We start from the raw sequence: 18,434 nt of genomic DNA on the forward strand, positions 1-18,434 counted from the left end.
TGCACTTCAAGAAGAGGCAGAATAATATGGATATTAATATAGAAAGATAAAGATACAGTGAGTGATTATGATAATATATTTTTATTAATTAATAAATTATGTATTTTTAAATATAATTATAATTTATTTATTTGTCTTAAATATTATTTATTTTTAATTAAAATCTTTAATAAAAATAATTTGAAGACTACTCTTTTAATATTATAATAATCTTTAATTCTCAAAAGATATAAAATTAGAAGTTTTATGTGTGTTTTTTTATTATCTAATTTATTAATTTAAATTTAATTATGATCAGAGATGATTAATTCTATAAAAAAAGATAGAGTGGTCAATATTTTTTTACAAACTTGATTATGCTATTAAGGAATTACATTTTTTTATTTATTTTTGTTAAACATTATTTATTTATTGATGTCTTTAATATAAATATTTGAAGAGTACAACTTTAAAAATCTCTTTTGATTTTACTTTTAATATTTTAATAATCTATAATATTCTTTTTATTTTTCTAAATTTTATATTAGATTATTTGTTTATTTAATTAAAAATCAATGTTAGAGAAAATATTAATCATAAATTTATAGATTTACTATATGCTCCTTCCAAAATTATCATCACTCTATTCTAAATATTTTATATTTTCCTAAATTATCAATTTCTCTCTTCCATAATTATAAATAATTTATATTTTTCTAATTATATTTAAAAATACAATACTATATATGTATTATATATTCTGCCATATATATATATATATATATATATATATATATATATATATTTAATTTTCTATATCTCCTAATTAATTTATTTATCTCTTATTATATATAATATATATATATATATATATATTCTTTTCAATTATTAATTTTATATAAAAATAACGCTTAAATAAAATTGCTTAAATAAAATTGTAAAGGTTTACCACATACGCTCTCCAAAATCATCATATATTTCTCAAATATTTTATCTTTTATAAATTATTATTTTTTTTCCTATAATTATAACTAATTTCTATTTTCTTAATTATATTTAAAAATTCAATCATATAGTATATTTAATTTTCTATATCTCAATGGTGAATAAATGGAATTACATTATTTTTTTCATTTCATAGTTATTATGTGTTTTCACATCCTAAAAATTGACAAATTCATTTTTTTTAAAACACTTATAAAATTCATTACTTTTTTTCTAAGTGGAGTGTCACTGAAACCATCTTAGATGTTAATCCAATTACTTTACCAGTAATGTAAGGTGTAAGCACCCAAACATTCCCCTTAACCAGATCTAAAAAAGTTGTACACTACAAGTTCTTCATAATCATCTTATTTCTCTCTTAAATATTTTTTTTTAAATCATCATTTTCTCTTATTATAATTATAACTAATTTTTATTTTTCTAATTATATTTAAAAATACAATAATATATATATATATATATATTATATTTTACCATATATATATGGTTGAAAAATGTAAAAGTGGGAGGAAAAAAAAAATAGAGAAATTATTTGTTTTTTTTAGCGAATAAGATTATCCAAGTCATTCCCTCACCTAATCATTTCTCATAAATATATTTTATTTCATTATTAATTTTTAATATATTTGAGTTTCTGTTTCCATAATTCACTCTCATCATTTTTTCTCTTTAATTTTCTCTCTCTATAATATAAATATATATATATATATATATTTCTACTAATAATATAAAAAAATATTTTTGTATAAATAATATTTATATATATAATATTACATATTTATTTTTATATATATATATAAATAACACTATAATATATATATATATATATATATAAACAATTCTTATAAATACATTTACCTTATACCCTTATACATTAAATAATAACTTATTTCTCATCTGCTCTTTTAGCATAGTTGACACCAATAGATAGATATTTTCACATAAAGTCAAGTAGAGACAAATTTTGTTAAATGTGTTTGTTCGTTGTCTCCTTTTTTATTTCCAAATAACTAATTTCTCTCTCTCTTTTTTTTTTTTTCTTTCTTATCATTTATTAATAATTAAATTTTTTATCTTTTCTAATTAATTATTTATATATTTTTAATTTTATATATTTTTTAATATTTTTTTCTTCACTAATTATATAAAATATATTGTATCATCATTTAATTTATTTTTATATTTATATATATATAATATTACATATTTATTAATTTTTATGTATAAATATAATAAGACTAATAATAATTTATTTCTCTTTTCTAGTTATTTTATTTTTATTTTTTCTTTCATATTATATATATATATATATATATATATATATATATATTATATTTAACTTTTTATACTTCTTAATTCATTTATTTCTCTCTCATTTCTATATATTATATATATTCTCTTTCATTATTAATTTATTTATTATATTATATTTTATCTTATATTATATATATATAATAATCATATAAAATATATATTGATTTATCAATAATTTATATATATAAATTTATATATAATATATAACACTAATATATACATATAAAAAAAAATAGTTCTTATAAATGTATATATCAAGTAGCTGGGCATATCTGTTGTGCTAGGCCATGTATGTCCTTTCTTAAAAACAGTTTATATGATTGGGTATAAACGACCAACCCATAGCGGAGAGGGCTTACGCACCCAAACTCATTATTTGACGGGTCGACTGCGAGCCGACCCACCATCTTGGCGGACTGAAAATCTCCAACCCAAGGTGGGTTACGGGTTAGGCGGGTCAGTCTGCGGATTGTCTCACTACAAATAAAAATTATTAATATTTCTAAAAAACAAGTGTTCAAAAACATGATCAAATAGTCATAATACACACTAAAAAAGAGTTTTGTCTATGGTTACATATTAATTGACTAAATAGTTCAACAAATTAACTCAAATTTAAAAAATTCATAAAATAGAAGTTTCAGTTTATATTATTTTTAATGTTCACCCCACATTTATATTGTTTTTTTTACATCCATTACATTCATCTTTTTTCTATATTATCAATACCCTTCATTTTTTTAAAATACATCCAAATATCATAATATTTCTTAGACTTTTTAGACAACCCTTCATCATGCTTAGCACTTTCAAATTCATCAACATCTAAATTAATATCTTAATTTTGAGAAGAATCCATTTCAAAAATGAATCTGTTATTTAACTGAATATTAAGTTTCAAACTTTCAGTGTGAAGATTTTAGAATTGGAACCAAGTTTGAATCCACGAACCCTTGAAGACGAGAACAAAGAAAAGAAAGGTGGAACTAATAACTTGTCAGCGTCCAATGAGCGAAATATTGAGTATTGACTACTGCAGTCTGGAACCAAGTTTGAATCAACGAACTCTTGAGGTGAGAACGAAGAGAAGAAAGACAGAACAAATAAGTAGCTGGCGACGGAGGTAAAAAGTATTGAGTATTGACTGTTGTAGTGCTATTTATGAGAGAGAGAAAAACTATAGTTATTCGGCATATGCCTATAAGGCGAGAAATCATATTAGATTTTATCCAACCCGCGGACAACTCAAGCCCGACCCGTCTAGGCCCACAGTCCGAGCGGGCTGGCCCGTGTATACCCACTTTCAAATGGGTTGCTAATATTTCAACCAAATCCATCTAAATTGTTTGGCGGGGCGGTCCAACCCAACAGGCCTAACCTAAATTGACGACTTTAATGGTGATATGTCATCCCCTCCCTCATTCCCTGTTTGTAAAATGCTTTTATATGATACATCCGATCTGCCCCATCATGTATTCTTTTGTAATTATTTTATCGATCATATATATATTTATTCTCATTAATCATATAAATTTTATATTTTTTAATCAATAAACTATATATATATATATAATAATAATAATAACACTATATAATATATATAAACAAAGTTTTTATAAATACAGTTATCTTTTATATTTATATATATATATATATATATATATATATATATTATTTTATTTCATCAAAAAATTTATATAATTAAATTTTAATCATACATTTTTTTATCTAATCATATATATATATATTTCTTTTATATATATATATATAATAATAATAATAATATTTTCTTTTATAAGTATGAATAATTTGTTTTTTAATATAAAGATAAATAATTAGTAATAAATATTAAATAAAAAATATATATAGACACCCAAATTTATAAAATTATTTTAAAATTTTCAAGTAGTCTAACGGTTAAAGTGTTCATATTTCATGATTAATACCAGAGTTCGAATTTAAAAATGAATATTATGATACGTGGGATTTGTAGTTGATTTGTTGGGATAAGAGTCCCGATAATAAATGAGATGTTGATTGACCACAGTGTAAAAGTATGGATTGTTGAGAGATAAAAGGTGTGTGATTGATTGGTTGTATTTGTTGAAGTATGTGGTTTGTCGAGAGGATAAAGAGAAAGTGTGAGTCACAATATAAATGTTGCGGTAATATAAAAGAGAATGATAAAAATGTGATATATGAATGAGATGTTTGATTAACCAAAGTGTTATGTATAAGGTCACGAGTTGATAATAAATGAGATATTGGGGGTTAAAATATTCGAATAAATTTTGATTGACCGGAGTGTGAAATTGTTTGAGCTCACGATATTAGAGGTTTGATTGAAATTGGTTATTACTTGTTGAAGGATATGAGACAGGTAAAAAAAAAGTGGGATTATTACGCGTCATTAATGGAATAGCAAGGTGGTGGGATAATTTGAGACAAAAAAAATTATTGTTTTATATATAAAAATGTTGTTTTTTATTTAGAATTTTGTTTATTTAATAAAATAAATATTTTATGAATTTTTTAGTAATTAAATGGTACATTGTTTTCTAAAATTCAATTATTGAAATAAAAATTTCCTATTAAAATAAATATTATAATACCAACCTAAAATATTTTATAATATTGATTTATCCAATCTTATATTCTCACTTATAATTGTTAAGGCCCGGTCCCCTTTCCTTTGTGAGTAAAAAAAACTTTAGAATCCACGATAACCCTTAATAACATCTCATTTTTAAGCCCAACAAATATTTTATTTATTTATAAATTAATCAACAAATTATAATTTATATATATAAGTTATTATACAAGACAGATATGTGGGATATTTGTTTAAAAAATAAAATCAATCACGACTATCTAGAACCAACCCAAACGACTCTAAGAGAGAAGGCTCTCTTCTTTTTATTTATATTTAATATTGTTTTTAACTATGGTGTTTAATTGTTTATCTGAATATAAAGAAAATGATGTTTTTCTTATACAGAATAAAACAGAACCTCAATGAGTCTTAAAAATAAAATACAAATATAAATTAAGATTTAAGATATATTTATATTATTAGAAAGGTCGATATGTTCTTATTACATAATCAATTGAAAAGGAAAAATATTGTGAATTCAAGCATTATAATCAACGATATTAACGACCATGTAAATGATATTGTAAAGATCTAATAAGTTTTGGACTTTGATTATCAACCGCTTATTTATGCTCGCAAACACAATCACCAACAAACGTGCAATATGATCGGGTGATGACCGTCCAATAAAACTCTTTCACACATTTCTCGTGACATTCATCGCGATTGCATCTAATCCTTCTTGGAGGATTGGTAGCTTTAAATTTTGGTTCAACCATCAACAATAATGTTGCTACCACCAACACAATTAGAGTCATTGACATCATTTCTCTTTTACCCATTTTATTGCCTTCACTTGACCAATGTCTAATAGGTTTATTTTTTTTATGTATCAACTATTAACTTAAAAGAGTTATATTTATGCACTTCAAGAAAAGGTAGAATAGTATGGATCTTAATATAGAAAGATAAAGATATAGTGAGGGATTATGATAATATATTTTTATTAATTAATAAATTATGTATTTTTAAATATAATTATAATTTATTTATTTATCTTAAATATTATTTATTTTTAATTAAAATCTTTAATAAAAATAATTTGAAGACTACACTTTTTTATATTATAATAATCTTTAATTCTCAAAAGATATAAAAATAGAAGTTTTATGTGTGTGTTTTTTATTATCTAATTTATTAATTAAAATTTAATTATGATCAGATGATTAAGTCTATAAAAAAATTAGAGTGGTGAATTTTTTTTTACAAAACTGATTATGCTATTAAGGAATTACAATTTTTATTAAATATAATTTATTTATTTATTAATGTCTTTAATATAAATATTTGAAGAGTGTAACTTTAAAAATCTCTTTTAATTTACTTTTAATATTTTAATAATCTACAATATTTTTTATTTTTCTAAATTTTATATTAAATTATTTGTTTATTTAATTAAAAATCAATGTTAGAGAAAATATTAATCATAATTTTTGAGGTTTAATATATGTTCTTTCCAAAATTATCATATCTCTTTTTTAAATATTTTATACTTTCCTAAATTATCAATTTCTCTCTCCTATAATTCTAATTAATTTATATTTTTTTAATTATATTTAAAAATACAATACTATATATATTATATATTCTATATATATATATATATATATTTATTTATTTTCTTTATCTCCTAATTAATTTATTTATCTCTTATTATATATATATATATATATATATATATGCTTTTCCATTTATAAAAATAACGCTTAAAGTAAAATTTGGAAGATTTACTATATAACTCTCCAAAATCATTATATATCTCTTCTAAATATATATATATATATATATATATATATATATATATATATTCTTTTCCATTATTATATATATATATATATATATATTTCCATTATTAATTTTATATAAAAAAATAACTTTTAAGGTAAAATTTTGAAGATTTACTATATACATGCTCTCCAAAATCATCGTATCTCTCCCTTAAATATTTTGTTTTCCTAAATTATTAATTTTTCTCCTATAATTATAACTAATTTATATTTTCCTAATTATATTTAAAAATTCAATACTATATATATATATTATATTTAATTTTTTATATCTCCCAATTAATTTATTTATCTCATTATATATATATATATTATATTCTTTTCCATTATTAATTTTATATAAATATATTTAATTTTATATTATATATATCTTTTTCTTATCCATCATTTCTTCTTGCGCCAAAATTTTTACCTTACATTTATGAAGGAACTCGAGTTACATAATTTTCATTTAAAAGTTCTTAGGTGTTTTCATGCCAAAAAGTTGACAAATTCATTTTCTTAGGAACACGTATAACGTATAAGATTCATCACATTTTGGGAAGAGGTGGGAATGGGCCTGAGGTTAATTCAATTATATATATATAATATGATGCTTAATTTTTAAAGTGTTCGGATTGTCGGGTCGAAAGCTGTGGTTAATTTAGATATTTATGTTAAAGTAAATTGATACTTGGGTCGGATTGCGGGTTAACCCGCCCATAAATTTGAAACGGTTAAAAATAAAATTTGTATGTTTCGAACTTGCAATATAACCAAACAAATATAACTTTTTAACCAACTAAATTAATAATACTTTATATTTTAAATTCAACACTAAATTAGATAAACGTGAGACATTTTAATAATATAAGTCCAACTTTTTAACTAACTAATATATATATATATATATATATATATATATATATATATATATATATATAATGATACTTATTTTTAAAGTGTCGGGATTGTTAAGTCGAGAGTTGTGATTAATTTGAATGTATATATGAAAATAAATAAATATTTGGGTTGGATTGCGAATTAACCAGTCCATAAATTTAAGATGATTAAAAATAAAATTAAAAATGTTATCATATTTTAATGTAATTTCTTTTTCTCAATTTTTTTCTCAATACAAATACAAGAACTACCAAATATTTTATTCATAATGCAATGCATTTGTAAATACCCAAATATTCCTCATAATAGATCTCAAAAAGTTCTAAAATAAAATAAAATTGTACACTAGAAGATCTCCATAATCATCTTATTTCTCTCTTCAATATTTACTTTTTCCTAAATCAACATTTTCTCTTATTATAATTATTTTTTGTTTTCTTAATTATATTTAAAAATACAATACTACATTATTCTACCATATATTTCTTCATATAAATATAAATATATATATATATATTATTCTACCATATATTTCATCATATATATATATATATAATTAAAAATAATAAATAATAATAAAAATTTATTATATATTTAAAAATAAAAAACTATATATATATATATATAAATATATAAATATATTATTTATTTTATAATATATATATATATATTATTATGACAAAAATGAAATATAAATATAAAAGTGAATAATAATAACTAATTTCATTTTATTAATAATTTTTTTCTCTCCAAACCTATATAATATTATATATATTATTTCTCAATTAATTTTATCATTTATTTTTTCTTTCTCATCATATAAATATATTTAATTTCATTATTAATATATATATATATATATATATATATATATATATTTGATTTACTCTTTTCATAATTTTCTTCATAATTTATCTTCTTTAATATTTTTTCTCTTTCTAATATATATATATATATATATATATATATATATATATATATATATATATATATATATATATATATATATATATATATATATACTAATCATATAAAAATATATTTTTTAATAAATAATATTTATATATAATATTATTTATTTATATATATATATAATATATATATATATTAAAAATTCTTATAAATATCTCTACCTTATAAACTAAATAAATTATAACTATTTTTTAATCATCTAGCCTAGTTGCAACAAAAAAAATAGATATTATTATCCTAAAATGAGCTATATAGGTCTCATTTTAAATTTACAAATTACTAATTTCTCTTTTTATTTTATTTTTTACTTTCTCATCATTTATTAATACAATATATATAATTTTCTATTTTTTCTAATTAATTTATTTCTCTCTCTATATATTTTTAATTATATATATATTTTTATATTTTTTTTCTTCACTAATCATATAAAATATATTGTCTCATAAATTATTTTTATTTTTATATATATTTATATATATATAATGTTACATATTTATTAATTTTTATGTATAAATATAATAAGACTATATTATATATATATATATATAAATAAATAAAGACAAAGATTTTATAAATATACTTGATAAAATAGAATAATAATAATTTCTTTCTCTTTTTTAATTATTTTTTTTATTTTTTATTTTATTATATATATATATATATTATATTTAACTTTTTATACCTTTTAATTAATTTATTTCTCTCTCATCTTTATATATTATATATATTCTCTTTCATTATTAATTTATTTGAATATATTTTATCTTATATTATATATATAATAATCATATAAAATATATATTAATTTATCAATAATTTTATATATAAATTATATATATATAATAACATTGATAAATATATATATATAAAGTAATTTTTATAAATGCATATATGAAGTAGTGGGCCAGATCTGTTGTGCTAGGCCATGTCCTTAAAAATTATATAGAGAGAGAAGAATTGCAAAGTGCTTTTAAAAAGTGGACTCAACTATTTCTTAATTATTTTATCTATCATTCATATATATATATATATATTCTCTAATCAATAAATTATATATATATATTTATATATATAATAGTAACACTATATAATATATATAAACAAAAAAATTTATAAACAAAGTTACCTTTTATATATATATATATATATATATATATATATATTTATATATTATATTTTATTTCATCAATCATTTTATATAATTACATTTTAATTTTTATCATAAATTTTTATCTCAATGTATATATTTTTTTCTTATTTATATATATAATATAATATTTTCTTTTATGAGTATGAATAATTTGTTAGTTAATATAAAGATAAATAATTGATAATAAATATTAAAAAAATATATATGGACACATAAATTTATAAAATTATTTTAAAATTTCAAATAATCTAACGGTTAAAGTGTTTACATTTAATGATCAAGACCATAATTTAAATTTAAAAGTGAGTATTATGATAGCTGAGATTTGTGGTTGATTGTTGGGATAAGAGGTCCAGTAATAAATGAGATGTTGATTGACTAGAGTGTAAAAGTATGGATTGATTAGAAATAAAAGGGGTGTGATTGATTGGTTGTATTTGTTGAAGTATGTGGTTTGTCGAGGGGATAAAGAGAAAGTGTGAATCACAAGATGAATGTCGCGGTAATATAAAAGAGAATGATAACAAATGTGATATTAGTGGTTAAAATATATGAATGAGATGTTTGATTAACCAAAGTGTAAAAGTGTATGAGGTCACGAGCCGATAATAAATGAGATATTGGTGGTTAAAATATTCGAATGAAATTTTGATTGACTGAAGTGTGAAAATGTGTGAGATCATGATATTAGAGGTTCAATTAAATTAAAATTGATGCTGGTTTGGCGAAAGTATAAGAGGCGTATAAAATATTGTGAGGTCACGAAATGAGAAGTCGATTGAGATTAGTGATTAATTTGACGAGAGATAATAAGTGTGTGAAATATGTTAAGTCACGATATTAGAGTTGAATTGTGTGATTGGTAGTTAGTTTTTCAAAGTGGGGTAACAAATGCGATACTAGTGGTTAAAATATATGAATGAGATGTTTGATTAATCGAAGTGTAAAAGTGTGTGAGGTCACGAAATTAGAGGTCGATTGAGATTTATGGGTGATTTTTCGAGTGGATAAAGAGGAATATTAAAAAGTATAAGTCAAAAGAGTCAATTGGTGGGATTGGTGGTAAAAGAGGTCGCGATAAGGATAAAAGTGTGAGAGGTGAGATCTGTGTTTGATTTATTAAGATAAGAGGCCGATAATAAATGAGATATTGGTGGTTAAAAATATTTGAATGAAATTTTGATTGATCAAAGTGTGAAAATGTGTGAGCTCACGTTATTAGAGGTTCGATTGAAATTTGTTGTTGACTTGTCGAGGGGATAAGAGACGTGTAAAAAGTGGGAGATCACGAGATGAAAAATCGATTGAGATTAGTGGTTGGTTTTACGAGGAATAATATGTATGTGAAAACATGTGAGGTCACAAAATGAGATGTGGATTGTTTGATTGGTAGTTAGTTTTTTGAAGTGGGTAGCAAATGCGATATTAATGCTTTAAATATATGAATGAAATGTTTGATTAATCGAAGTGTAAAAGTGTGTGAGGTCACGAGATTAGAGATCGATTGAGATTTATGAGTAATTTTCTGAGTGGATAAAGAGGGATATTAAAAAGTATAAGTCAAAAGATAAGAGGTCAGTTGGTGGAATTGGTGGTAAAAGAGGTCATGATAAGGATAAAAGTATGAAAGGTAAGATTTGTGGTTGATTTATCGGGATAAGAGGCCGATAATAAATGAGATACCAGTGGTTTGATTAACCGAAGTGTAAAAATGTGTGAGCTCATTAGAGGTTCGATTGAAATTGATTGTTGGCTTTCGCGGGGATAAGAGGCGTGTAAAAAAGTGTGAGGTCACGAGATGAGAAGTCAATTGAAATTAGTGATTGGTTTGACGAGAGATAATATGTGTGTGAAAATATGCAAAGTCACGAAATGAGGTAAAGATTGTGTGATTGGTAGTTAATTTTTTTAAATGGGGGTAAAAAAGGTCGCGATAAGGAATAAGATGTTGTTAATGGTGTAAAACACCCCTAGCATTATTTTAGATAAGAGCAAATGTTTGACTTAAAATTCAAATATTAATCTATCTTAACTAATAAGATAAATAGTGTAATTGATTTGATTTTTACAAAGAAAAAATATGTATTTCTCTCTTAAGTGTTTTTCAAACTAAAATTAATTTTTACAAACTAAAACTAATTTTAAATTAATTAAATTTGAATAATATTAATTTTATTTAAAATATTTATACATAAATAATATTTTATTTATAATCTTATTTGTACAAATGAACGAGAATCAGGTTAGTTATCTTAAGGATTGTAAATGTCTATTTGTTGATATAATTAGATGTAAGTATGAATAAAACTGGTCTCGATAATTAATCAAAGCTAGCATTTGAGGTCAATATTGTTGGTAGCGTTTGGGGTGACATCTTTGTGATGTGGAAGTTTTTACGTGAGTAACGCATATTTTTGGTGAACAACGACTACTTTTAACTTTTAAGACAATGTTTAGTGTAGAGTTAAAAGTTTTGCCTTGTCATTTTCGACATTTGCTTCGGCAGTAGTCGGTAAAAATACTTTGATCAAAAACTATTTGCTAGTAGAATGAGATAGATGAGAAAATTTAATTATAGTGAGTTTAGCTTAAATACAAGAGTATTATTTCTAGTGGTTCTAGTAGGACATAAGAGGGTGATTAAGTTTTCATGTGATATATTATATCAGAAAAATATGAATTATTTTAAGGTTTTATTGCTACACTTTATTTGTGGAGATTGTCTCTCAAAGACTTTTATTAAACTCCCTTCAAAGATTTTGTATTTTTGGATGCAATATGATTTATTAAAATGATATGTTGAAAAACGCTGAGATTATAAACTTAAACGCTGATGAGGGATACAGAGAGAAAATTAATTTAAACGCAAAATGTGTTTGATTATAGTTTTTTTACGTGAACTTATTACGCAAAATTAATATATCAAACGCTCAAACTCAGCGTTTATCAAACTAAGCCTCGACATAAAATTTGTAGTGACCCATAAAAGTATTTCAAAGAATTAAAAATCAAATATTTATTATTAAATTAAAGCGTATATAAACTAAATAGGGTGAGAATAAATAAGCTACCTTTTGAATACCAAGTTAACTTTACTCATACTAATTTATATTTATTATGTAAATTTTATAAACAAAAATGTATAACTAATTATCCAATAAATTATTAAATAAATAAAAAATGAACCGTGAAAGTATGACCCAAGTCGACATCTATGTACAAAATATTTAAACCGTACTAATTTTTATTCACGTATGCAGAAGTTAAAAAAATGAATTATCTAAAATGTAAAGGTTGTTTGGTTTTATTATTTAGAATTGTAAATAAAAATAAAAATATAATATATATTAATTTTAAAAAAAGTGACATCAATTTTTAACTTTAAACTTAACAAAAAAAAAAAAATTAATTCAATAATATACATGAATATTTAGTTTTAGTTCGATAATAAAATTAATCTTCATTCCATTAAAGTTCTTTATATAATGAATAAGAAAATGAATTGAAACCGCACCTTTGTCTAATTCTATTTTTATTTGTAAGTTTTGACTTTAAATATTATTGGAACATTTTTCAACAAAAGATTTATATCCAAAGAAAGTAACATATGATGGGTTGATTTTTCAGATTGGTCTCTACTTTTCACCAGTTGACAAAATGTTGGATGGAGATCAAAATAATCAAATCTCCCATCAGATAAAGATTTATTTTTAATCACTTAATCTCCCTTTTCTCAATTCATAATGTCTCAAAAGATAACAAATTCAATAATATTTATTTTTTAACGACAATTATCAACTCATACTTTAATACTTTAATGATAGTTTTTAAACAAATAAAAAGAAATTATCTATTCATTTTAGAGATTTTCAAAAACCAAAAACCACATTTGAATTGAAATGAATTTCCCTTAATTAATTTTTTTTTTAACTCAAGACACCTATATTTATCATTATTCACTTCATTTATTTAAAAATCACAACATTTTTTACAAATATAATTCTAAGAAAAAAAAATGTCACAAACGAGCTGAGTGTAAATTACGACACGTAGGCTTCCTACCTCCATACAAAAAAAATAATAATAAATAAAATCTTGCAAATAATAATAAAAACAACATTATCAATAATAATAATTTTATTTTTGCTGTTCTTTTCTTATCCTTATTTATCTCTAAATTAATTATAATACAATATTCAGCTATACTAATCAAAATGTCACATTCATTTACTCTACACAATTATTATTTTTTGTAACTATGTTTGATCAACCATATCTATCTAAATAGGATCATGTCTTGCTCAATTTGATATACTTTAATTTACATATGATTATTTAATTCGCTTGAGTCCAAAAGTTGGTTTACTTGTGTAGAACAAAAGTCATTATCCAAAATTTAATACAATTTTGAACTATATAATAGAAAGCTTTCAAAATAATTGTTTGTTCTGCCTAAAAGTAGAAACCCTGAAAATTTTAAATTATTTTAGTTCATTTAAAAAAAAATATTTTTTTTTAATAGAAACAAATTTTCTTAATATATATTCTATATAACAACAACAACAATAATAGTAAAATTGAAGCTTTTAGTAGTAGCAAGATATTCAAAAGGAATTTACCAAAGTGTCAAGCTTCAGTATTAGATCCAACAATCAGATGCCCAATTGTAGCAGTCAATATTCCCAGTAATGAACCAACAATAACCTGAAAAATAATCGCATAATCTTACATACAATGAAATGTGAATTGGGTGTGAAATTGTGAATGAATTGGGATGTGTTCTTCGGTTCTAGTTGCAAGACTAACATTACAAATTGACGGTTCTTTTTGTAGTTTGATATGATAGAACATTTACATAAACTAGTTGAATCTAGATGTTGGGTAGAACAAACCTGAGATGGTGTGTGGCCTAGAAGCTCGCGTAATGGTATACTCTCGGCCAGAGGATGTTCGGGTGGGAGTTCATACACAATTTGGTTCAGAACCTGATAAATTTCCAGTTCAGAGCTGTGTAAGATGATGCATCAATGTCTTGGGGAGATAAGAAGTAAATTAAAGAGAACAAAGATATAGAACCTCAGCTTGACGTCCAGCATGTAATCTTACACCAAAAGCATCATGCATGACCTGTTTTTTACAGGAATTGAAGAACATATCAATAAATCTGATGAGAAAAGGAAGTGGATACAAAACTGATTAGACCATAACAACAGTTTTGGTAATTTCAGCCTTTATATGGATTCAAATGCTGAAAATGATGCGAGTATTTCAAATTACCAAACAAAGAGTATCAGACTTAGAGATGATTCATTATCAAAGAGGCGAAATTAGGCGATAGCAAATTGTAAATGAAGAATTGAGGCAGGGAACATACGACACATGCGAAGACTGATGCAGTTGCAAATAATGATCCTCGAAAGCCATCTTGAAAACCAACAGCCAAAGCTAGTGCAGAGACAGTTGAAGAATGCGAAGAAGGCATTCCTCCAGATCCAATAAGTTGTTTTAAATCCCAACGCTTCTCTCTGTATCTGCAAATCTAATCAAGCTTAAGAATCTTAGGATAAACTAGCAAGCTAACAGCCTAACAGAAAAGAAAATGACATTGAACAATCGCATCAGCTTGTTCTATATCTGCAAATATCATCTATCTATTATCTATATACACTCATGTGAGCTACATGCTTAGTTTCATCATGAATTAATCTCTGTATCTGCAAATCTAATCAAGCTTAAGAATCTTAGGATAAACTAACTAGCTAGCTAGCTAACAGGAAAGAAAATGACATTGAACAATCGCATCAGAACTTGTTCTATATCTGCAAATATCATCTATTATCTATTATCTATACACTCATGTGAGCTACATGCTTAGTTTCATCATGAATTAATCTCTGTATCTGCAAATCTAATCAAGCTTAAGAATCTTAGGATAAACTAACTAACTAGCTAACTAACAGGAAAGAAAATGACATTGAACAATCGCATCAGAACTTTGTTTTCTATCTGCAAATATCATCTATCTATTATCTACTATCTATTATCTATATACACTCATGTGAACTACATGCTTAGTTTCATAATGAATTAATCATTCAATCTACAGATCAGTAATCAATAGAGTTTGAAGAAGAGTTTAATTAGTACCTGGATACGAAGAGCTTGATAAACTGAGCAATACAAAAGGCAACGAGAGCAGATATGAGAGGATAGTTCGCTACTATTGAATTAGCCGATGATGCTTCTTTTGCGTTGTTTTTCGCCATCAACCTAACCGAGTCTACCAACTCATCCATAATCCTTTCGCCGGTGTGATGTTTACGAAGAGGCGATGCGAGAACGAATGAAGAAGACGGATACTATGTCAAGTGGTGGCTCGTCGGTCGTCGTCGGCGGATCGCGATTGCGCCGGAGAATAAGAAATAAACCGTCTGTTTCTCTCTCTATAACAACCAGTCTTTCAGCAGAGACTTGAATACTAGCTTTAGCTTGCAGGAAAAGAAGAACTGGATTGTTCGGTTGAATATGCTTTGCTGTCAATGAAGAAATATATGATGGATTCCGTAGCATATACCTTTCTTTTTCAGTTTATTTTAAATTCAATTCTAAATTAAGTTTAAAAAATAATATAAATTAGGAATTATACTAGGATATTTTTATTATACTCTTGTGATAAGAAATTAAATATTGAAGTGACCTTAGTTAGTTGAATCAAAAATATATTTATCTTAAATTTAATACATGTTATATTTGACTTTCAATGAAATCTTTTTTTAATTTGATTTTAGCTAAACTGAAATAATGTTTTCTTTCTTTTTTTTTTTTTTATTAAAAGAAAATTTTGTCTCATAAAAATCAATACTAATTATTATTTTCAAAACAAGGCCTAAATTAATAGAATTATTTGAAACTAATATTTTTGTTAAGATTATTTTCATCGAAATCACTTGTGAAATTTATTAAAACTAAAAATCCCATAAATTATTTTGTTTTCCTTTGGTATTAAATATGTGACTGAATTAGATTTTTTTTAATTGAAAAGTTAATGAAAATAATAATTCTTCCAACTAATATCACTGCTTTTGAATTTTGCCAAAAATAAAATAGTGTAAATATATAACATTGTTGGATTTGGGCTTGATTACATGAGTTTACATTTTGTTGGATTTGGGTTTTTTTCTTACATGGAAATAGTTGAAACTCTATATTAAGTATGATATCTTCTATAAAAAAAAAATGGATGGGTTTGGTCTCTATATTTGTTAACCCAAAATGAAAATGAAAATAAAAATATGTTGGAATAGTCTTTTTCAGAAATAAACTAGTAAAAAAATTATACTAATCCTAAATAATATTATTTTGTCTATTTAATATTTATCATTTCCTCACCCATATATAGGTTCTTTGTGTTTGTCTAGTTTGATGGATAATATTAATTTTAAAATTTTAATTTTACGAATTTTTAAGTACAAATGGCAACAAAAATATCAATTTTAAGATTGACTATTATCTACTTCAGTTTCCATGATGAGATTGAATTCTCATTCAAATTCAAATATGCCTCAAAATTTTGAACTGTGATCATTCGAATATGATTATATGATTAGGAACTAAAAAACGGATTAAATATGTAGTTCGCGCAGAATGTGTCGCTTGACGGGCTTAATCTAAGAACTTAGGATTAGTATCAAGGAATTGATTAGGGACTAAGTGATATGATCTAGGATCCGACAACTAAAAATAAAGGGAGCAAATATGTTCCTATACTGTTAAGGTAATTGAATTAAATAAGTCTTTTGTACTTTCGTTTTATTTTTAAAGATGTCTGAAAGTTAGTTGAGCTCATCATTTAGTTCATTAGGCAGCTTTTCATTAATTAGTTACAATCAATTGGTTTGAACAAATTCAGGTCTAAACTATATAAATATATACCCCATATCTATTGTTTAAATTGAAATTATGTTTGTTATTCTAAAATAATTTGATTTATTTTGAGTTAAAAAAAGATTGGATGCACTAATTTTAGTTTTAAAAAAAGTTGTTATTTTTTTTTCCTTATTTCCCATTCTAAACTATTTAACCAATTAAGATGAATTATTTTTTTTTTTATAATTTTAATGTTATATTAATATATTTTTTTATAATTTTACTTATTTTATTTGTTTTGAAATAAAGGAGAGTTATTTGCATTGTTTTTGGGAGAGATTTTGTTTGAAAACATTAAAATTGAAGTTGGATTTAAGTTTTAAAAAATTATTTTAAAATATTTATTTTAGTTAAGTATTTAATTCGAATATTAAATTATATTCATCATAATTATGAATATAGGAAAGTAGCCTAACTATTAGTAATAATGATATCAAGGACTACCCAATATTTAGAGTTCGGGTGGATTTAAAAAATAGTTATGATTGGCTTAAAAAATATTTAAAAAATTCTAAATAAAATGAGTTTATAAATATAAATTTTATTATTTTTTTAAATAATAAAATAAATAAATATTGAATTATATTGTAAATTTGTAAAAAAATTAACCGGTATTATCAAATTTGAACCGTAAAAGAAAAAATTAAAAGAAAAAATAATTGTTAACAAATTTATAAATATTTATAAATAATTTAAAAATAAATATATATACAACCAACTAGTCACTTAAATAAAGAAAGAAAGAAAATTTGAAAATCTTCAA

General features: G+C 23.1%; 1 protein-coding gene across 1 annotated transcript; it reads right to left on the minus strand.

Moving 5' to 3' along the window:
- Positions 1 to 14,094: 14,094 nt before the first annotated feature.
- Positions 14,095 to 16,246, minus strand: LOC124936189 (uncharacterized membrane protein YuiD-like). Its single transcript, XM_047476667.1, has 5 exons — positions 15,893 to 16,246; positions 15,120 to 15,276; positions 14,822 to 14,872; positions 14,638 to 14,730; positions 14,095 to 14,449 (listed from the first exon to the last, which is right to left on the minus strand). The coding sequence occupies exons 1-5, from the start codon at positions 16,039 to 16,041 to the stop codon at positions 14,372 to 14,374; spliced, it is 528 nt and encodes a 175-aa protein (XP_047332623.1). The 5' UTR covers positions 16,042 to 16,246; the 3' UTR covers positions 14,095 to 14,371.
- Between the last annotated feature and the right edge of the window lie 2,188 nt (positions 16,247 to 18,434).

Source organism: Impatiens glandulifera, chromosome 4 (assembly GCF_907164915.1).
Source record: "Impatiens glandulifera chromosome 4, dImpGla2.1, whole genome shotgun sequence".
NCBI lineage: Eukaryota > Viridiplantae > Streptophyta > Magnoliopsida > Ericales > Balsaminaceae > Impatiens > Impatiens glandulifera.

Coding starts and splice junctions, on each gene's coding strand:
- LOC124936189 (XM_047476667.1), bottom strand. CDS start 16,041: ATGGATGAGTTGGTAGACTCGGTTAGGTTGATGGCGAAAAACAACGCA. Junction 14,873..15,119: donor CATCAGTCTTCGCATGTGTC/GTATGTTCCCTG, acceptor TGTAAAAAACAG/GTCATGCATGATGCTTTTGG. Junction 14,450..14,637: donor TAGGCCACACACCATCTCAG/GTTTGTTCTACC, acceptor ATTATTTTTCAG/GTTATTGTTGGTTCATTACT.